Source organism: Suncus etruscus, chromosome 10, assembly GCF_024139225.1.
Source record: "Suncus etruscus isolate mSunEtr1 chromosome 10, mSunEtr1.pri.cur, whole genome shotgun sequence".
Classification (NCBI taxonomy): domain Eukaryota; kingdom Metazoa; phylum Chordata; class Mammalia; order Eulipotyphla; family Soricidae; genus Suncus; species Suncus etruscus.
The window spans coordinates 3,184,374-3,207,947 of NC_064857.1; the positions used below are offsets into that span (position 1 = coordinate 3,184,374).

Below are 23,574 nucleotides of genomic sequence, written 5' to 3' on the forward strand. Positions count from 1 at the left end.
AAGGAAAAAAAACTACAAGCTTTTACTTGAGAGAAAGAAATTGCATGTACAGAAAAATTATATGTCACCCAAATACTATTTCAGAGGACTTATATAAAACAGAAAGGAATGGTGCGAGATATGCAAATTTCTAAAGGAAAATAAGAAAATACTGACCTACCATATCACGATTTAGAACAGAAAAAAAAAAAATAAAGCATCTTATACAGATAAACAAAAATTAAAGCACTTCATGACTGCCAAAGTGGCCTAGCAAAAATATTAAAGGGTCTCTCATAAAATAAAAAGCAATTTCATACTGAAGTAGTAAAATACCGAAATTATATAAAGGGAGGGGAGGAAAGTAAAACTACGGCTTCCTAAAATGAGGCAAAATCAATCCAACTAATAGGACACACATTTAGAGCTTTCCATAAAAGCCACAAGACAAAGGGGTCAGGGAGATAGCAAGTAAGGCATTTGTTTTGTATGCAGCCAAATATGTTTGATTCCTGGCATCCAATCTGGTCCCCTGAACCTGCTTGGAGTGATCCCTAAGTGCAGCGTCGGGAATAAGTCCTGAGCACCACCAGGTGTGGCTGAAAGTGGTGGTGGGGGGGAGGGGTAAGGGAAAAAAAGAACAGAAAAGGGACTCAATGTTTGTAAAAAGAACACTGTTAATGTCCAAGAGTAGAATATATTTAAGAAACAAAAGATCATTCTCAATAAAAATCCATTAAAAAGAATAAATCATTTTAAAATTATTTAATTATTATAATATATTCCATATTATAATATTATATAATTACTGTAATAATTACCTTCCATGTTAATGGCGTGTAGCCAGAGAAATAGTACAGGGGTTAAGGCCTGGCCTTGTGGCTTGACCTGGTTTAGATCCTTGTCACCACACAGGGTCCTCCAGCTAAATGGCAGAGTATGGCCTGAAACTAGTGAAGTGTCTGAGCAAAAATATATTATTGGTGCAAATTCAATTATATGCATAAAATTGCAATATGAATCAAAAATACAAAAATCCAACTCTCTGTTGTACTGCTTCAATCAAGCCCCAATGTAAACAGGCAGCATGGCATAGCAATCTCATAAGCAAAAGTATGAGAAAGATCCAGAAGTCAGAGAGAGATTTGTTTTTGTGTGTTTGCTTGGGTTTTTTCATTTTGTTTTCTTAAGGCGACACCAACGGTGCTCAGGAATTCCTCCAGGTTCTGAGACTCTGGAATTATTCCAGCAGTGCTTGGGCACATATGGGCTATTGTGGATGGAATTGTGTTAAAATCAAACAAGACAAGTACTATGGCTCCATCCCCAGGATTCTAGCTTCAGGATTTATTTTAATTATAAAACATTTTTGTTGGCAATATTTTTGTTTGTTTTTGTTTTGTTTTTGTTTGGGGGCCACACCTGGTGACACTCAGGGATTACTCCTGGCTATGCACTCAGAAATTGCTCCTGGCTTGGGTAATCATATGGGATGCTGGGGGACGGAACCGCGGTCCATCCTAGGCTAGTGCAGGCAAGGCAGACGCCTTATGCCCTGCATCACCACTCCGGCCCCTGTTGGCTATATTTTTGTTATAAAAAAAAAAGTGACAGAACCAGAGTGATAGCACAGCGCTAGAGCGTTTGCCTTGCATGCTGTCAATCCCTTAGGGACCCAGGTTAGATTCCCCAGCATTCCATATGGTCCCCCAGGCCTGCCAGGAGTGATTTCTGAGCCAGGAGTTAATTCCTGAGTGCCACCGAGTGTGGCCCCCTCTCTGCCAAAAAATTAAAAAGTAATAATGTGGACCCGGAGAGATAGTACAGCGGTGTTTGCCTTGCAAGCAGCCGATCCAGGACCAAAGGTGGTTGGTTCGAATCCCGGTGTCCCATAGGGTCCCCCGTGCCTGCCAGGAGCTATTTCTGAGCAGACAGCCAGGAGTAACCCCTGAGCACTGCCAGGTGTGGCCCAAAAACCAAAAAAAAAAAAAAAAAAAAAAAAGAGTAATAATGTAAATAAGGATACTTAATTCTGGTCAGAGAGAAGTTATGGTGAAGATAATAGTGTGAGTTCAAGATTTTTATTGTCCACTTGGTTCCAAAGCACAGCAGTAAGAAAACAAACATAGCCTCTACGAAAATAGAGGTGGAAAAGGAACACTCAATAATCCATCTAGAGAAATAGCAATTAAATTAGTTCCATAGCCTATCTAGCAAATATCAGAGGACTCTTTTGTCTTTGATTTTTCCAGCTAACTGGAAGCTAGAAAAGCTTTGTATTTTGGAGAAAACCAAACATGAAGAAATCCTGGCAGAACCGCTCAAGTGGAAAGACAGCTTCGCCTTCTCTCTAGCTTCCTCATGGCCAAGGAAGAGCTGAATGGCCTGAATTTGCACCCCGGAAACTTCCTCCTGGGATTCCAACTCCTGAATATGATGAAAAGGCGAGAGGGCAGATATAAGCCCTGACAAGGCAGCAGAGCTAAGAATCCCGGGGCACAGTGATCTTAGGTAGTTTCCTGGATGACCGCTCATTTCCTAAAGCTGGGAATCTAGACTTTTCCATGCTCTAAATTCTCCAATAATCTGACCAAAACTCTTTTCTTGAAGTTGTCTAGAATTGGCTTCGGTCATTTTCAACCAAGAGCTCTAACTGGTTCAGTGTGCTGAGCAAGAAAAAACAGTGAAAGTGGCAGAAAGGAACAGGATTCAGGAGTAGGATGAGAAGAAGAAAATGGGGGCTGGAGAGATAGCACAGCAATAGGGTGTTTGCCTTGCATGTGGCCAACCGGGGAGGGACCCAGTTTGATCCCTGGCATCCCATATGGTCCCCCAGCCTGCCAGGGATGATTTCTGAGTGCAGAGCCACGAGTAACCCCTGAGCACCACTAGGTGTGGCCCAGAAATCAATCAATCAATCAAGTTTAAAAGAAAAAAGAAAAAGAAAATTCTACTTGGCTTTCTATATCCATCCTCAACTCTGTAAGGAAGCACCAGGGTGCAGTCATATGCATGCAGATAAAACTGTTTCTTGGGGCTGGAGAGATAGCATGGAGGTAAGGCATTTGTCTTTCATGCAGAAGGTCATCGGTTTGAATCCCGGTGTCCCATATGGTCCCCCGTGCCTGCCAGGAGCAATTTCTGAGCCTGGAGCCAGGAATAACCCCTGAGCACTGCCAGGTGTGACCCAAAAAAAAAAAAAAAAAAAAAAAAAAAAAACTATTTCTTGGTTCTGTGTGACCTGTCTCACCTGTCCAGAAATGCATCTGCTCAGAAATGGGAACAAGTGAGGCTTTCATGCTTTTAAGCTAATAATTATGATCATGCAAGATCCAGTAGCTAATGAATGGGGAAACCCTATCATACAGAAGAGATTTGGATGCCTGATGTGAGATCCCAGTCTGTTACCCCACTTCAGACATTCTGGAACGCACATTATAGTACAAGTGGGACTTAGTTACAAGTACAGCTTCCAAACTTGGTTTCAACTTGTATTTCTTCATTTGGCTCTTTGAGGCCAAAGTGCATTAATAAAAAAAAAAAAAAAAACGTTCATGAGGCCATACCAATAGTATATTAGTGAGGGCATTTACCTTGAATACAGCCACCCCAATTTTGACCCCCAGCAATTTCATATGATCCCCTGAGCACATGAAGCATAATTCCTGAGTGCAGAGCCAGGAGTAACTATTGAGCATTACTAAGTGTGACCGTAAAACTAAGATGAAAAACAAGAAAGGAAGTAAAAAAGAAAAGAGGAAATAAAGAATAAAGGAAGGGGGCTGGGGGAGGTAGTGCATTTGCCTTGCATGCAGAAGGACGGTGAATCCTGGCATCGCATGTGGTCTTCCAGGAGCGATTTCTAGAGGAAGGAAGGAAGGAAGGAAGGAAGGAAGGAAGGAAGGAAGGAAGGAAGGAAGGAAGGAAGGAAGGAAGGAAGGAAGGAAGGAAGGAAGGAAGGAAGGAAGGAAGGAAGGAAGGAAGGAAGGAAGAGAGGAAGGGAAGGAAGGGAGGGAAGGAAGGGAGGAAGGAGGGAGGAAGGAAGGGAGGGAGGGAGGAAGGGGAGGGAGGGAGGGGAGGGAGGGAGAGAGGGAGGGAGGGAGGGGAGGGAGGGAGGGACGGAGAGAGGGAGGGGAGGGAGGGAGGGAAGGAGAAAGAAAGAGGAGAAAGAGAAGAAAGAAAGAAAGAAAGAAAGAAAGAAAAGAAAGAAAGAAGAAAGAAAGAAAGAAAGAAAGAAAGAAAGAAAGAAAGAAAGAAAGAAAGAAAGAAAGAAAGAAAGAAAGAAAGAAAGAAAGAAAGAAAGAAAGAAAGAAAGAGAGAGAAAGAGAGAAAGAAAGAAAGAAAGGGAACCTTTCTCAATATAGTGAAGGCCATCTACCACAAGCCAGTGGCAAATATTATCCTCAATGGAGAAAAACTGAAAGCCTTCCCTCTAAATTCTGGCACAAGACAAGGCTGTCCTCTCTCACCACTCCTATTCAACATAGCACTGGAAGTACTTGCTATAGCGATTAGGCAAGAAAAGGATATCAAGGGAATCCAGATAGGAAAGGAAGAAGTCAAGCTCTCACTGTTTGCAGATGACATGATACTCTACTTAGAAAACCCTAAAGACTCTATCAAAAAGCTTCTAGAAACAATAGACTCATATAGCAAGGTGGCAGGCTACAAAATTAACACACAAAAATCAATGGCCTTTCTATATACCAATAGTAATAAGGATGAAATGGACATTAAGAAAACAACCCCATTCACAATAGTACCACACAAACTCAAATATCTTGGAATCAACTTGACTAAATATGTGAAGGACCTATACAAAGAAAACTATAAAACTCTGCTCCAAGAAATAAGAGAGGACACACAGAAATGGAAACACATACCCTGCTCATGGATTGGCAGGATTAACATCATCAAAATGTCAATACTCCCCAAGGCATTATACAGATTTAATGCCATCCCTCTAAAGATACCCATGACATTCTTCAAAGAAGTGGATCAGACACTTTTGAAATTCATTTGGAACAATAAACACCCTCGAATAGCTAAAGCAATCATTGGGAAAAAGAATATGGGAGGAATTACTTTTCCCAACTTTAAACTGTACTACAAAGCAACAGCTATCAAAACAGCATGGTATTGGAATAAGGATAGGTCCTCAGATCAGTGGAATAGGCTTGAATACTCAGAAAATGTTCCCCAGAGATACAACCATCTAATTTTTGATAAAGGAGCAGGAAATCCTAAATGGAGCAGGGAAAGCCTCTTCAACAAGTGGTGTTGGCACAATTGGATAGCCACTTGCAAAAAATTAAACTTAGACCCCCAGCTAACATGATGTACAAAGGTAAAATCCAAATGGATTAAAGACCTCGATATCAGCCCCAAAACCATAAGATATATAGAACAGCACATAGGCAAAACACTACAGGACATTACAGGCATCTTCAAGGAGGAAACTGCACTCTCCAAGCAAGTGAAAGCAGAGATTAACAGATGGGAATATATTAAGCTGAGAAGCTTCTGCACCTCAAAGGAAATAGTGCCCAGGATACAAGAGCCACCCACTGAGTGGGAGAAACTATTCACCCAATACCCATCAGATAAGGGGCTAATCTCCAAAATATACAAGGCACTGACAGAACTTTACAAGAAAAAAACATCTAACCCCATCAAAAAATGGGGAGAAGAAATGAACAGACACTTTGACAAAGAAGAAATACGCATGGCCAAAAGACACATGAAAAAATGTTCCACATCACTAATCATCAGGGAGATGCAAATCAAAACAACGATGAGATACCACCTCACACCCCAGAGAATGGCACACATCACAAAGAATGAGAATAAACAGTGTTGGCGGGGATGTGGAGAGAAAGGAACTCTTATCCACTGCTGGTGGGAATGCTGTCTAGTTCAACCTTTATGGAAAGCGATATGGAGATTCCTCCAAAAAACTGGAAATCGAGCTCCCATATGATCCAGCTATACCACTCCTAGGAATATACCCTAGGAACACAAAAATACAATACAAAAACCCCTTCCTTACACCTATATTCATTGCAGCTCTATTTACCATAGCAAGACTCTGGAAACAACCAAGATGCCCTTCAACAGACGAATGGCTAAAGAAACTGTGGTACATATACACAATGGAATATTATGCAGCTGTCAGGAGAGATGAAGTCATGAAATTTTCCTATACATGGATGTACATGGAATCTATTATGCTGAGTGAAATAAGTCAGAGAGAGAGAGAGAAAAACGCAGAATGGTCTCACTCATCTATGGGTTTTAAGAAAAATGAAAGACACCCTTGTAATAATAATTTTCAGACACAAAAGAGAAAAGAGCTGGAAGTTCCAGCTCACCTCAGGAAGCTCACCACAAAGAGTGATGAGTTTAGTTAGAGAAATAACTACATTTTGAACTGTCCTAATATTGAGAATGTATGAGGGAAATGTAGAGCCTGTTTAGGGTACAGGCGGGGGTTGGGTGGGGAGGAGGGAGATTTGGGACTTGGGTGATGGGAATGTTGCACTTGTGATGGGTGGTGTTCCTTTTATGACTGAAACCCAAACACAATCATGTATGTAATCAAGGTGTTTAAATAAAAAAAAATTATGCATTAAAAAAAAAAGAAAGAAAGGAAGGAAGTGAAGGAAGGAAGGAAGGAAGGAAGGAAGGAAGGGAAGAAGAAAGGAAGGAAGGAAGGAAGGAAGGAAGGGAAGAAGGGAAGGAAGGAAGGAAGGAAAGAAGGAAGGAAAGGAAAGAAAGAAAGAAAGAAAGAAAGAAAGAAAGAAAGAAAAGAAAGAAGAAAGAAAAAGAAAGAAAGAAAGAAAGAAAGAAAGAAAGAAAGAAAGAAAGAAAGAAAGAAAGAAAGAAAGAAAAAGAACCGATGACCTTCTGCATGAAAGGCAAACGCCTTACCTCCATGCTATCTCTCCGGCCCCAGAAAATGAATTTTTAATGTCCAGACTTAAACTTATGTTTCAAGCATCAGTACCTGAGGCCTATCATGTAAACCACTCCCATTTCATGTGAAGTGGTATCTCCTATATTATATTTAAATATAATATATAAAAATATATTTAACTTGTATTTTCCCAAAAATCAGAAATGAGCACTTTTTTTTTGGTTTTGGGGGCATACTTGGGGGTGTTCAGGGGTCACTCCTGACTCTGCATTCAGAAATCACTCCTGGCAGCCTTGGGGACCAAATGGGATGCCAAGAATCAAACCCAGGTCCATCCAGGTTAGCAGCATGCAAAACAAATGCCCCACTGCTGTACTATCACTCCAGCCCAGCACTTTTTTAATATGTGTGTTGGCCAATTTTTTATTTTTTGTGAAAGCCTTTGTTTGGCTTTTCTCCCTATTTTGAAAGGACTGCTTTCTTGTTTGGGGTTTTTTTGTTGTTGTTGTTGAGCTTTGTGAATAAATTATAATCATATATTTTTGAAATTATCCCTATGTCCTACATATGATACACAAACATTTTCTCTGATTCACAGGGTGCCTATTTATTTGGGAGCATCATAAATTTCTCCATGAAGAAAATTTTAAATTTGGCATAGTCCCCCTCATTTATTTTTTTCTTTGCCAGTGGGTTATCTCCTCGACGTTTCCTCTTAGGTCAGTGTCATGGTATGTTCTGCCTATGCCAGCCTCAGTGCCTTTAATGAATAAAAGTCTGATATCAAGGTCTTAAATCTTTTTTTTTTTTTTTGACAGTTGTCAAGGGTCACTCCTGACTTTCTACTCAGGTATTACTCTTGGGGGCTTGGAGGAGTGTTGAGTGATGCAGGAGATCAAACTTGAGTCGGCCATGTGAAGGGTAAGTGTCTACCAGTGCTCAGGCTTCCCCTTTAACCCATTTTGAACTGATCTTTATGTATGATATGAAAGGAGGGTCTGATTCCATTTCTCTTTTTTAAATTTTTTTGTGGCCAAAGCAAATTACAAATCCTTCAAAGTAATATTTAAGGTACATAGTGACAATGAGGCTAACCAATTTTGCCAACTTAATTTGTTGGAGACTTTTGTTCTATTTCGTATACTTAATCCTTTTGTCATAGAGTGATCGTCCACATATCTTAAGATGTTTTTCTTTCTTTTCTTTTTTTTGTTTTATTGTTTTTGGGTCACATCCAGAACCACCGTCCTTCTGGATGCAAGGTGAACGCCCTGCTGCTGTGCTATCTCTCCAGCCCCATTTTAGGATGTCCTTAGGCTCTCAATCCTATGCCATCGATCTATATTTCGGTACCATGTGATTTAGATTACTTCAGCTCAAAAGTATTTCATAAAAGTCAGGAATCACATTGCCTCCCATCTTTTTTCTCAGGCTTGCTTTGGCTAATTTTTGAAGTTTAATAGTTCCATACAAATTTCAGAAGTATTTGTATTATGATGTTGAATGATCTGATAACTTTGATGGGAAATGTGTTGAATCTGTAAATGCTTTTGGCAGAATGGCCATTTTAGCAATGTTGATCAATTTATATATGAGGAACATTTTCCCCATTTCCTTGTGTCATTATTTTTTGGGGGGGGGGCCACACCCGTAACGCTCAGGGGTTACTCCTGGCTATGCGCTCAGAAGTCACTCCTGGCTTGGGGAACCATATGGGACACTGGGGGATCGAACCTCGGTCTGTCCAAGGCTAGCTCAGGCAAGGCAGGCACCTTACCTCTAGCGCCATCTCCCGGCCCCTCATTGTGTCATTTTATTTTTTAAAGCAAGATGGGGAGGGGCCGGAGAGATAGCATGGAGGTAAGGCATTTGCCTTTCATGCAGAAGGTCATTGGTTCGAATTCCAGCATCCCATATGGTCCCCAGTGCCTGCCAGGAGCAATTTCTGAACCTGGAGCCAGGAATAACCCCTGAGCACTGCCAGGTGTGACCCAAAAACCACACACACACACACAAAAAAAAAAAAAAAAAAAAGGCAAGATTGGGAGCTGGGCCACTTCCTCAGGTTTTAATGCTGACTCTGCAGGGTCACTTCTAGTGGTGCTCAAGAGACCAAACACAGCATCAGAGACTAAATCAGAGCCAGCTGCATGCAAGACAAGTTCTGATGTCCCAATACTATCTCTCCAATATCAAAAGTTTATATATATATTTTTTTTTTGGTTTTTGGGTCACACCCAGCAGCTCTCAGGGGTTCCTCCTGGCTCTACGCTCAGAAATCGCTCCTGGCAGGCTCGGGGGACCATATGGAGTGCCAGGATTTGAACCACCAACCTTCTGCCCTTCTGTAGGCAAGGCAAACGCTTTCCCTCCATGCTACCTCTCCGGCCCCACAAAAGTTTCGATGTTTTGGTTTGTAGTGCCACGCTCTGCACAGGTCTTACTCCTGGCTCTGTGGTCAGGAATCACTCCTGATAAGGATCAGGGACCACTTTCTGTGGAGATCAAACACAGGCCAGCAGCATGTACAGCACTCAAGTGCCTCACCTGCTGGACTCTCTTTCCAAAAGGTTCATTAGGTTCGTTAGGATTTGATATGTAAAATTCCAGTTATCTGCAAGGAGTGACAGGATTGACTTATTTAGCAATTTCAATCCTTTTAATTTCTCTCCCTTGTTTTGCTGCTGAGGCCAAGACTTCTAAATTAGTAGTGAGGGCATCTTTCTCTATATGAGGGCCTAAATTCAATCCTCAATATAACCACCCCCAAATTTAAATTCTAGCTTTGTTGATTAAGTGGTGAATTTTTGACCACTTAGAAAAGGAAGAAGTAGCTTGATTAACAGTATGTGCTTGCCTTGTATGCATGTCTGCTCACCCAGGTTTGATACCATGATACCATGAGTCCTATATGGTCCCCTGATCCTATCCAAAAGTGATCCCTGAGCACATAGGCAGGTGTGGCCCCAAATCAAAAGACTTGAAAAAATAAAGGAAGAGATGATCAATTAAAGATAAGGTTGTTTTTTTATTTTTAAGAATGAAGCATGCCACATTTGCCTTTATTTTTCTTCCCATATGGTCCCCCAAGCCAGTTAGATTTCTGAGGGTCAAACGGGTGTGGCCCAAAAACCAAACAAAAAAAAAAAAAAGAATGAAGCATCTTACTTGAAGATCACACTTCAGACCCTTTGGAGCAGATGGAAATACAGAGATCTTAAAATAGTTAGGAAAAGGGGCCATAGAGATAGCACAGCGGTAGGGCATTTGCCTTGCATGCAGAAGGACGGTGGTTTGAATCTCGGCATCCCTATTATATGGTTCCCCGAGCCTGCTGGGGAATATTTCTGAGCGTAGAGCCAGGAGTAGCCCCTGAAGCTGCTGGGTGTGACCCCCCCAAAAAAAAATAGTCAGGCAAAGACACACCTTAAGGATGAAGGAGGAGAAGGGGAGAAAACTGAGGATTTTTAATAGCCAGAAAAGCCTGTTCAAAGCCGGGAAGGAGCAAATTCATGGAGCGGTTGAAACCAATTCTTGGCTGGTTTCAAACATGAGACAAGTTTTACACCTCAAGGAAGTGAGAAGACACAACTGGCTGGAAAGCTGGAAGCATCCAAATTGTAGGCGGCTGCCAGCCTCCCTACAGATAGGAATGAAGGCAAGATGGCCCTTCAGAGGTCTCCTACACTGAGACAAGGGCCAGGTCAGGTTCTACCCTCAATCAGTAGTCTGTGTGTCTAACCCCTTGCCCTTAGCAGACATTGTAGACCCTCAGCAGAGGGCACTGCAGGGGAGGGGTCCAGACCTGAACCTTCAGCCCAGGGAAGTGTTCTGTCTTGAAAAGAATGTGCCAAGGCACCCACTGCAGCAGTGGAAGCTGCATGAAAGTCAAGAACGCAGACCACGTCAGTGTTCACTGCACTTTGCTGGATATCAGCGCACTTTCTGCCCCTTTCAGCTAGAGCACACTCCGGTGAGGCTTAGAAGGCAACATAGGAGGGGGAAAATGGCTATGATGAGCTTTGGGCTGTTAAATCATTAGACCAAGACAAATTAAATGGCAGAAGTATGACCAGAGATATAGCACAGCAGGAAGGGCATATTCTAGCTTTGATCCCTGGCATCCCATATGGTCCCTCGAGTCTGCCAGGAGTAATTTCTGAGCACAGAGCCAGGTGTAGCCTTCAAACAAATTAAAACCAAATACACACACACACACACACACACACACACACACACGACAGACATGACTTATTTTGACTTCTGACTATGGCTTTTGGCTATGGTCCAAGGCCATTTTTGCTAGCTACAAATGAGGTCTTTAGAATCACAGGGAGTTCACAGCTCTTCTTAAATTGAAACTGAATTCTATCAGGGAAAGAGATATATACTCATGTATACAAAGCAAAGAACAGAACTGTGACACACAAACAAACACACACACACACAAACACACACACACACACACAATGCCTCCATGGCAAACCTAACAAAACCACAAAATCAGAGTAAAATCGAGAAAAGTAATTCGCACCCATGGGAACAGTGACATGTTTGGAGCCAAATTCCAAAGCAACTTTCTGCTTAGACAGTGAGTCACAGAATCTGTGTAATGCTGAACCTCTAAGAATTTAAAAGTGGGACATGTGGCTGCAAACTGGGTCACATCAGAAGAGTCCTCAAAGAGAGGCTCCAATGCAGATAGTCTACTCGTAACCTGGGTTAGGCTTGAGAAGAGTTGCAAATCAAATCTCTAGATGAATCAGGGCACAGGAGGTATGTGGTGGGTAGTAGTGGTCACACAGACCACCATGTGAGAGGAAGAAGGAAAAGACCAGATCGCCTGTTACATCATATCATTTGATCCCACCATAGTCAGAATATGTAAGAAACCATAAGCTCTAATAAACAAGAGAGAGGGTCATTGTATCTGGAAGTCCACTGGCAGAATGGCTTCTTGAGGTACCTTAATCTAACGGCTCTCTCTATTTCTCTGCAAACTTTTCTTGGCCTCTTCTGTTTTTCTTTCCCTCTGAGGCAGGGAGTGAGGTATACACAGAAAATCTGGGGCCCAGAGTTAGGCAATAAATCTGCCCAGAGGAATGAGGAAAATTGGTGCTGTCCATGTTGAGCACATCAGGCAGAAAGCCGCCTGAGCTGTGAACGGTAGATGCCCCACATCGATCTGGGAGAACATGACTGCATGTGTCCCACTGGCCTTGAGGACATACCTGAAGTCATCCTACTGTCTGTGACAACACATCTGGCCTGTCAGAATATCCTTAGACACATACTACTGATCTATGAGTATACGCTTACATATGTCCTTCTGGTCCATGAGACTAGACCTACATACATTCTACTAGCCTGTGATGACACATTTAAACATAGCGACCAGTCTGTGAGAATATACCCACATTTGCCCAGGTCTGTGAGAACATGTGTATATGCAAGACATATCCAATTAATGGTGAATTAATTAATGCCGGAGAGATAGCACAGCCGTACAGTGTTTGCCTTGTAAGCAGCTGACCCAGGACCTATAATGATTCGAATCCTGGCATCCCATATGGTCCCCTGTGCCTGTCAGAAGCAATTTCTGAGCACAGAGCCAGGAGTAACCCGAGCACCATTGGGTGTGCCCCCCTCAAAAAAAAAAAAGGAAAAAAAAGAAAAAAAACAGAAAACAATGGTGAATTAATTTAAAATGTGTCAACTTGACAGAATCCCCCTGCTTTCCCCTGCTGTACAGATCATACCCAACTACCCCATTAACATTTTTAAAATTATGGTTAAGGGCATGTCTCCACATTCAATGAAAGGATGGGGGTGTGCATTCAGACAAATTGTACAGGGATAAAGGCACACTTGCCTTGCATGCAGTCGACCGGAGCTCGATTCCTAGCACCACATATGGTCCCGAGTCTCCCACCTGATCCCTGACTTAGCCTGAACATTGTCCAGTGTGGCCCAAAAGATAATAAAAAAGAAAGAGCCCAATAAATAAATAAATAAATAAATAAATAAATAAATAAATAAATAAATAAATAAATAAATAGAAGGGATCTGGATTGAAATGGAAAAGTGAAGGACCTGCTCAGATTCAGGGTTTTTTTATTGAGAATTTATAATTGTACAATTTTTACAATGTTTAAATTTTGTACATGTGATAATAACTATGACTTTTTTTTTTCAAGAAAAGATTCTTGAGGGGCTGGAGCACAGCAGTTAGGGTGTTTGCCTTGCATGCAGCCAACCCGGTTTCAACCCCCGACATCCAATATGGTTCCTCAAATCTGCCAGGAGTGATTTCTAAGTGTAGAAGCAGGAGTAACCTGAACGCTGCCAGGTTGGCCCCCCACCAAAACATAAAAAAAATGTAAGAAATAGTCTTGATTATTTTTATTGAGTTTGTTCTTTAAAGCACAAGAATTTAAAAATAGCATTTCTTTTTGTTTGCTTGGTTTTGTTTTTGGGTCATCCTTGGCAGTGTTTAGGGGTTACTCCTGGCTTTGCTCTCAGGAAATCACTCCTGGAGGACTTGGGGAACCATATGGGATGCTGGGGATTGAATGTAGGTCAACTGTGTACAAGGAAACACCCTACTTCCTGTACGATCACTCCAGCCCTATACAAAATATTTCTTTCTGTTGTAGCCACAATATCCCTTCTGTGTGATTGAGGATGGAAATGTATAAACAAAAAATGTGGGGGGAAAATTTATTTTGGGGGGGATTTTTAAATGTTAAATATCACATATATAATTTCACAAGAAATGAGCTGCAATTCAGCTCTGCTTCTACTTTTATGCTATTATGTTCTATATACATTACTTAAACATTGTGACCATAAGATATAATACAAAATCCTAAACAAAGTTCCCAGTAATTTAGCATCTGAAAATGAAAAGGGAGATACTGCATTTGATTTCTGGTACAACTCTGTTTAAATACTTAAAAATTCTGAAATGCAGGTGAAAACAAATCAAAATCTGTTTACTTCCCAGAAAATCTTGTTCACATAAATTCACCATTCAAGCATTATTTGTACTGAAATAGCAATCTGACTGGTTACTTGGACAAACTGAGTAAGCCTGTCATATTTCAATATCTCATGATATTGAGAAAAATGGGAGTTTTCTTTGCTTTCCTTACATCAACTTAAATTCATTTTGAAGTATAAAAACCACAAAATACAATGATTTTAACCTTATTAGCTTCATGCCATATTAGAGGGCTAACAATGTTCAAGATGTACAATATTGTTCGCCTACAGTCTCACTGAAAAATACGAATAATTGGAAAATTTTATTTTCCCTAGTTTAAAAGTTCTATTTGATAAACAGTACATCTGTTCATTGTGCTTGGCAACTGGACATCATATTGAAGAAATAATTTTAACCTAGAGACAAAATAAATACCTAAGTTCTAGGAGTTATAACATGATCTACAGCTATCAATCAGAACAAATAGGAAGAACTTAAAATAAAATTTCCACCATATTAACATATTTATAAAAAGTAGATTTCTGAGGCACAAAAGCACAACATAATTAGCCCAAGATCACCAAATGAATGGTGGGCGGATAAATACGCATTTCTTCCTAACGAAGCATCTGCACTAAGTACTAATAAACTAAGTCATTCCACTTGACAGAATTAGTTCGCTGAAAGCTACAAAAACTAGATGCACTATTTGGCAACGTTGTTTTAACCTAAGCTGCTTTTATTAATAATCTTAATATTAACAACCTATATGGCTTATCATAGATAATATGGTTCCAAAGGAAACAGGACTTTACAAAATAGGACTTTATAAAACAAAACAATATTTTGAATTATTATGCATGTCATGATATTGTTACATTTGACACATTAATCGCAAAAACCAAATTAATTCCATTTTAAACAAACAAGTTCAGTGAAAGAGTCTATCAACATGATTGTTACAAAAATACTATTGAGCCTATAAAATTCAGAAGACAATGCGACAGATACAAATTCATTAAAGAAATGAATTAGATCATCTTCTACTTGACCTTTCGTTTTCTATGAAAACGTTCTAACAGTGCACTCATAATGTTTCCTGGTATCCTTTGGTGCTTGTCGATTAAAGCTTGAACAGCATTTTTCGTCTAAGAAGGAAAAAGAGAAAAGAAAAGTAATTATTCTTTCACTTCATAATATTTCATGAAGAATTATTTTAGAACTACCACTCTGAAGATTCCTCCCTAAGTTAGCACCTAACTCTCCTCAGAAATAACTGTTTCCTTCTCAGCATACTTAGTATCTTTCTTAGACTTTTTAAAAACTTCCCCCAAAAATTATAGTTTAAGTTATATGAACAAATTACTATGAAAGTTTATGGTATTCATGTACAAAATTACCACACCTTCAGCAACACCCAGTGCCCCATCTTCTTCCCAACCACAGTCTCTTATCTTGATCTTCATCCCCCTTTATTTCTCCCTCCAGACACATACACAACGCTTGTTAGTCAGTTCTGTAATCTCAGCATAAAAGTTTGTCATGGTGCAATATCGTCTGTTCCTTTGCTTTAGACTTAGTTTATTGTGTTTCAATGACAGCTACTGTCCACGTGGCTGTTTTCAGCATCAGTTCTCAGTGCCTCAAGAGACAGCCTTGTATTTTTCATTAGTGAGCACAGCTAGGCCTTTGCCCACACCAAAACAGTCAGATAAACTGAAGGCTTTGAAAACATCAGAAGGATAATGTAATAGGAACATTTAATACAATGGAAGTTTCATTTCTTTCTAGCCACTAACAAGTCTTTGTGTATGTTTATTTCATAAATATACAGGCCAATTATATGCGGCAATAAGAAAAAGAAAGGAAAGCTAAGAACTGACATTCCTAGAAGTTTGTTGTTTTAATTTTTGGACAGCTTGAAGAAAATTTTAAATTTTAACTAGGTCATGGCAATAGAAACCTCAATTAGGTAATGTCAAGAAATCTAGGGGCCCGAGAGATAGCACAATGGTAGGGCATTTGCATTGCATTCAGTTAACCCAGGACAGACCCCAGTTCAATTCCCAGCATCCCATATGGCCCCGCAAGCCTGCCAGGAATAATTTCTGAGCACAGGGCCAGGAGTAACCCAAGTGGTACCGAGTGTAGCCAAAAAAAAAAAAAAAAAAAAAGTGCACCGACAATATAATGTAGCACCATTTCTCCCTGCAAAGGCACACTAAAAGAAGGGGAAATCTTACATATAAAAAAGAGCTCTTATCTACTAGGGATAAGAACTCATACTTGTTTACAATACAGGGATATCTCCTACCTTGAAAATATGTCACTCGGACCCAACTTAGACCTCAGGTGATTAGACACCATCCATCCAGCCTTGAACCTTGGATCCCAGACATAGAAATGACACAGTTCTTCACAACAGCTACAGGAAACAAATCCCATCCGGGACAGCCTTAATACTGCTGGGTCACCAACAAGTGCCAGCTCTAATATGATATCCTGACAACGAGGAAAATGGGAACAACTTAACCTACGAGCAGGTTATCCTACCTTACCAGCTAACGACAAGACAAAATCAGAAGACTTGTCACCCTTTGATAGGTCCAAAAGCCAAGATCACAATTTACAGATGACTGGCTGCTAGAACCATGACCAGACTGTATATATCTTCGGACCAATAAAAAAGCCCTAGTCTAGGGTCTGAACTACGACCTGCACAATAACCATGATCCCCAGTTCCAAAGGTCTGGCAGAGACAATTGCAACGGAATGGGGCTTCTGGAAACACAATGAAAGACGCTATCCTAGGTGCCATCCTAGGATCAGTGCAAAGACCAAGACCACCAACCACAGAAGATGGATTAAAATGACACTGAGGGAGGGGGCCGGAGAGATAGCATGGAGGTAAAGCGTTTGCCTTTCATGCAGAAGGTCATCAGTTCGAATCCCGGCGTCCCATATGGTCCCCCCCCATGACTGCCAGGAGCAGTTTCTGAGCATGGAGCCAGGAGTACCCCCTGAGCACTGCCGGGTGTGACCCAAAAACCACAAAAAAAAAAAAAAAATGACACTGAGGGAACAGAACTTCTAGAACCACAAAGAAAGACTTCATCATAAGTCCCACTCCTGGACCTGTGCAGATACTGAGATCTCTAGATACAGAGGTCTGATTTTATCACCCAGGACAGAGCAGAAGTCTTCCAAACACCACGAAAGCACCACCGGGAGAGTAAATGAACCTGAACGGAGTCTATAGTTAATCCCATGACAATATACTCCAAGGGTGGAGAAACCCCATATCTCTTAGGCCAAGTGAATTCCTTTTCGAATGACCCCAATATTTACTGTGCCAGTGCAGGAGGAAAAAAAAGCAAAAAGCACAAAACGTTTTTATATATATATATTATTTTTATCTTCATTTATTATTTTTTTATTTTTATTTACCTATCTACTTTTTGTCGATTTCTTTGTTTTGGTGTGATTATTGAAGTTGTTGTCCCCATTTATACTTATTTTTTTTTCTCTTCTTTTCTTTTCTTTCTTTATGTGTTCTGCCATGTTTCTTATCTCAAGACCATGGTTTTTTTTTTTTTTTTTTTTGTGGTGCTTATCGTTATTGTTGGAGTCCTCACTGGATATTTGACACTTCTTTTTGTACTGTTGGGGTGTTTCACCTTCCTTTTCTCCTTCGTCTCTCAAACCGATGATGAGAGCCTCTAGAAGGATTCCACCCATTTTCGGCGTATTAGACTTTTACCCCAGTTTATTACTTTTCTCTTCTTCAAACAAAACCGCATAACTTGAACTAGCTAGTCCTGCCTCCCAGTTAGAGGGGGAAATAAGGGAGGCATCAAGACCAAGTAAGTAGTAAGCTAGGTACAGAGGGGACCACATATTCTAGCAGCCCCGGGGGTGAGGGAGGATATGGGAGGTAGGGTGAGAACAGAGGTGTTGGGAGGACAAATCGGTGATGGGAATCCCCCTGATTTTATGTAAATATGTACCTAAAATATTATTGCCAACAACTATGATCAAAATAAAAATTATATTAAAAAAAAAGAAAGAAGGGGCCGGGCGGTGGCGCTGGAGGTAAGGTGCCTGCCTTACCTGCGCTAGCCTAGGAGACGGACCGCGGTTCGATCCCCCGGCGTCCCATATGGTCCCCCAAGCCAGGAGCGACTTCTGAGCGCATAGCCAGGAGTAACCCCTGAGCGTTACCGGGTGTGGCCCAAAAACCAAAAAAAAAAAAAAAAAAAAAAAGAAAGAAGTAACACAACCTTTTTTTTTTTTTTTTTTTGGTTTTTGATTTTTGGGCCACACCCGGCGGTGCTCAGGGGTTACTCCTAGCTGTCTGCTCAGAAATAGCTCCTGGCAGGCACGGGAGGACCACATGGGACACGGGGATTCGAACCAACCACCTTTGGTCCTGGATCGGCTGCTTGCAAGGCAAACACCGCTGTGCTATCTCTCCGGGCCCAACACAATCCTTTTTTAAGAAGTTGCTGATTTTGTTTTTGTTTTTTTCCCCATAGCTGATGGTTTTGGCTTTTGGTTTTTTCTTTGTTTATTCTTTTTGTAATTTTGTTGATAGTCCCTTATTGTTTTATGTTTTGGCTTTGTTTTGTTTCACTACCTTTTTCTTCTCTTTTCCCTTCCTTCTTCTAAATGGATATTTATAACACCTAAATGGACTCCTCCTAGTTTTTCTCTTTTTTGTTTGTCCTCTTTTCCTCACCCCCCCAACCCCTGTTGGTACCAAGACCAGACAGTCAAGTGTTCATTTGGTGAAAATAAAACTGATCAGAAGGATATGAATACCAGGTCCAAAGTCAACGACAACAGAATCGATACCCAATCTACAACAGGCTGTACAAGGGGGAAAGAGTCGCTCCAGCATTATGGGAATAAAGGAGAGAGATGTGGGATGCATGCTGGGAACAGGGGTGGAGGGAGGACAACACTGGTGGTGGGAATGTCCCTCACTTACTGTCACTATGTGCCTCAAATATTACTGTGAGAGTATTGTAATTCACTTTGACCACAATAATAATTTAAAAATAAAAGCAAACCCATAAAGGAAAAAAAAAAGGCCCCAGGTAGGGGCCAGAGTGGTGGTATGGAACGGTAAGGCCTTGCTGGCACTAGGACAGACCAAGGTTCTATCCCCTGGCGTCCCATATGGTCCCCCAAGCCAGGAGTGATTTGTGAGCGCAAAGCCAGGAGTAACCCCTGCACATCACTGGTGTGGCCCAAAAAAACAAAAAAGTTGAATGACATAAGACTTTAAAACTGGTTTCAAGAGGCTGTAGAGTTGGCATGGAGGTTGGGTTTCTGCCTTGCATGCAGAAGGACGGTGGTTCAAATCCCATATGGTCCCCTGTGCCTGCCAGGAGCTATTTCTGAGTGTAGAGCCAGGAGTGACCCCTGAGCGCTGTCGGGTGTGACCCAAAACCAAAAAAAAAAAAAAAAAAAGAACAGGTTTCAAGAAAATCACAGAAAGAGTTCATTACCAACTAGAAACACTGGCTTTATTTTGGCCACTTGGAGATATCAAAGAAAGAGTTGAGGGTGACGAAACATCAGAGAAATGTATTCAGAGACAGCAAACAACTTACACGTTCACCCAGAAACTAAGCCAATTGCTGCCCTTTCATCTTCCTGGACTTGGCATACCAGGTCTTTTGGAATCCTCTTACTGACAGGCAACACTGACAGGCGGTGTTCCCTCTGGCTCCTTTCAGTCTCTTTGGGGGATTCACCAGACCCTGATTCAGACCCTCAGAAGTTCAGTTAATCCTATTCTATTCCCATAGCTTTGATGAACATACATTTGCTGAAGATTTCAATGTGTTTTTTTAAATTCTCTTTAGTGTTCTCCATTTTGAACAAGAACGTCCAAAATCATGACTTCCCTCAAATGTTTTAAAGACACCTCAGATGTAACAGGCTTAAAAGTAACCTCACAATGTTTCCCCTGCACGCAATCACACTTTTCATTTCAGCAAATGACACTACATGAGTCTAACTGAAGAAACACAAACCAGGTAGTTATCCTTAATGCCAACGGCTTCTCATTTACAATATATGTAATTCAACGCCAGTATCCCATTAATTTTACCTTCACAATACCACTTAGCTATTTCACATCTTCCTGTCCTTTTCGTTTCTATCTTAATAATGCATGTCCTGAAAGTTTCTTATGCATGGATGGATTTTCTGAGTACTATGCTGAGCAAAATAGTCAGTGGAAGAGAAAATGACATAGAATTATTGCACTCATTTATGGCTATTAAAAAAATATACCGAGAGATAATAGACAAGAGAGCCTAGAGGAGCAGTCCGTGTTAGGAAGCTTACTACAAATAGTGGGGGAGTGTAGTTAGGGCAGAGAAGCGACCACTATGACAATTATAGTTGGAAATGATCGCTGTGGATAAGAACTGGGTGCTGAAAGGAGACAAAGTGCTATGCATGATATCCCTTCAGTATCAATATTACAAACCACAGTGTCTAAAAGTACACAAAAATAAGAGAGAGAGAGAAAGAGACACAGAGAGAGAAATGTCTGCCTCAGAGGAAGGTGGGGGGCAGGGGAGATGTCAGGACTGGGGACACTGGTGGCAGGAAATGTCACTGGTAAAGGGTGTTGTACACTGTATGACTGGAACTCAATCATTAACAATTTTGCAATTGTGTATTTCAGTGATTTAATTAAAGAACTTATAAAAATAAAACATCAAAAGCAAAAGATTTTTAAAATATACGTACATATAAATAAATATCTTTGTAGAAATATGTATGGCAGTGGGGAGAGAGAGAAATAGAAAGACACTGATATTGTAAACAGAGCAAGGAGAAACTTTGATAAAAACCCCCACATGTCCTCTTCAACATTAGTAGAATATATATATATATAATTTAGATTTGAAGAGTATTTACAAAATAGTTCTTTCCCACAGGCAAATGTCTGAACTACCTATTATTATTTCCTCATTTGCTTGTTTGTTTTGTTTTTGGGGGGGCCACACCCAGATGTGTTCAGGCATTACTCCTGGCTTTGTACTCAAGAATCACTCTTGGTGGGATCGGGGCATCAGACGGGAGGCCAGAGGTCAAGCCTGGGTCAGCTGCATGCAAGGCAAACGCTCTCCCCATTGTACCATCAAACCAACCCCCGCCTCTCATTTCTAAAATGAGGTCTCAGGGGCTGGGGAGCTAGTGCAGCAGGTAGAGTGCTTGCCTTGCATGCAGCTGACCGAGGTCCAATACCTAACACCCCACCTGGTCCCCCAAATTCCGCCAAGAGTGATCCTGAAGTCCAAAACCAGGAATATCTCTGAGCACCACCAATATGATGAAAAATAAACAACTAAACAAGAACTAAAACAAAAAAATAAATAAAACAAGGTTAATTTCCACATCAATTTGGATGTCAGTCATTTTGAATTTGTGAAAATCCAGAGACTTTTACTCAGTAGCTTAGGATAATAGTGACAACACTGGAAAACTATTAACAATGTGTTTTTTGAAACTGTATTTTAAAAATTCACGATGATTAAAAAGCTTGTTGTTTTGTTTCAGGCCACACTTGCCATTGCCCGTGGCTAACTCCTGGGTCTATGCTCAGAAATCACTCCTCAGAGTGGGGGAACCATATGGGATGCTGGGGATTGAACCCAGATTGGCTGTGTGCAAAGCAAGCACTGTACTGCTGTGCTAGCACACCCTGAAATTTATTTTCTTTCAGGTTTTTGGCAGAGCTCAGGAATTACCCCTGTACTTTTTTGTTTTTAATTTTTTTAATTTTTTAATTTTTTTTAAAGTGATAAATTTTTAATTGTTTTTACTTTCCAGTATTTGATACATAGAGTCTTGCCTGAAATTATAAACTTTAGGATTAATGAGAAATGGATTTTTCTCTTGAGTTTTTAGAAATCATTTAGATTGGGGCCTGAGAGATAGCATGGAGGTGTAAGGCGTTTGCCTTTCATGCAGGAGGTTATTGGTTCGAATCCCAGTGTCCCATATGGTCCCCCGTGCCTGCCAGGAGCAATTTCTGAGCCTGGAGCCAGGAATAACCCCTGAGCACTGCCGGGTGTGACCCAAAAGCCACAAAAAAAAAAAAAAAAAAAAAGAAATCATTTAGATTTTAATTTTTTTTTTTTTTTTGGTTTTTGGGCCACACCCGTTTGACGCTCAGGGGTTACTCCTGGCTATGTGCTCAGAAATCGCCCCTGGCTTGGGGGGACCATATGGGACGCCGGGGGATCGAACCGCGGTCCTTCCTTGGCTAGCGCTTGCAAGGCAGACACCTTACCTCCAGCGCCACCTACCCGGCCCCAGATTTTAATTTTTTTAAAGCAGCTTACTTCACAAAATTATACAGATGTAAACACACACACATACACACACACACACACACACACACACACACACACACACACACACACACACACACACACACACACACACTCTGCTGAAAAAAATTAGAATTCAGATCACCAAGTTCCAGATCAGGCTTCTTCCTCCACCAACCTCATCATCTCTATTTTGATCATAAAAATAGAGTTTGTCTAAAAAGTGCACCTAGGAGCTCTGACCCACTTCTGTCCTCAGAGAGATGCAAGGAAAATGTCAAAAGTGAAAGATAATTCAGCTCTCTTTCACATGTCTGACAGACAACATGTCTGTTAAGGAGCTGCAGAGCACTGTGACAGAGTGACAACGGAGTATGTCCTGCAAAGCCCAGTGTAAAGACAGTGCTGGAAGTCCTAAGGACAAGGCTGCAGGAGGAGGAAGGCCTACAGAGAGGAGAAGCAATGGCACCGGGAGTCAGCAAAGAACAGAAATTATTATAAAGAGCTGAATCAAGAAAACCATCATCAGAAGTGACTGAAATGAAGAATATGGTATGTGATATAAAAAAAACTCAAGAGAAGGGCTGAAGCAATAGTACAGCAGGTAGGACACAGGTCTTACATACAGCTAACCCACGTTTGATCCCAAGCATCCCATATGATCCCTAGAACCAGCCAGGAGTGATTCCTGAGTGCAGAGCCAGGAATAATCCCTGAGCATTACTAGGTATGGGCCAGGAAAACAAACAAACAAGCCTCAAGAGATGGGAAGAGCAGCAGAATAATAGCACCAAGAAAACTGAAGAGTTCTAAGATGAAGTTCAGGAAATCTCTAGAAAATAAAAGAAGAGAGAAAAATATTTATAGGGCCTGAGTGACAGCACAGTGGGAAGGCTGCACAGATCCTGGGTTCCATCCCCAGCATCCCCTAGGTCCCAAACCTGCAAGGAGTGATTTCTGAGTGCAGAGCCAGAGGAACCCTGAACGCCATGGGGTGTGCCCAAAAACCAAAAAAAGAAAAATAGGAAAAGAAAAAAATGTAAAAAGAAAAAAGAAAAATGTCTATAAAGAAAAAAACAACTGGGACCAGAGAGATAGCCTGGAGGTAAGGCATTTGCCTTACATGCAGAAGGATGGTGGTTCGAATTCTGGCATCCCATGTCGTCCCCCGTGCCTGCCAGGGGCAATTTCTGAGCAGAGAGCCAGGAGGAATCCCTGAGCACTGCCGGGTGGGACCCAAAAAACAAAAATAAATAAACAGCCCATCAAAAAACTATAAAACTAATTCAAGAGGAACATGATAAGAATCTTTGGAGTCTCTGTAGAACAGGAAG

General features: G+C 41.1%; 1 protein-coding gene across 1 annotated transcript in view; it reads right to left on the reverse strand.

The window, feature by feature from the left end:
- Positions 1-14,891: 14,891 nt before the first annotated feature.
- TMEM68 (transmembrane protein 68) overlaps positions 14,892-23,574 on the reverse strand; it is a 30,975-nt gene continuing 22,292 nt past the window's right edge. Inside the window, exon 8 of the mRNA XM_049781927.1 lies at positions 14,892-15,028. Coding sequence (XP_049637884.1) covers positions 14,924-15,028 — 105 coding nt within the window. The 3' untranslated portion in view covers positions 14,892-14,923. The remainder of the gene's footprint in view (positions 15,029-23,574) is intronic.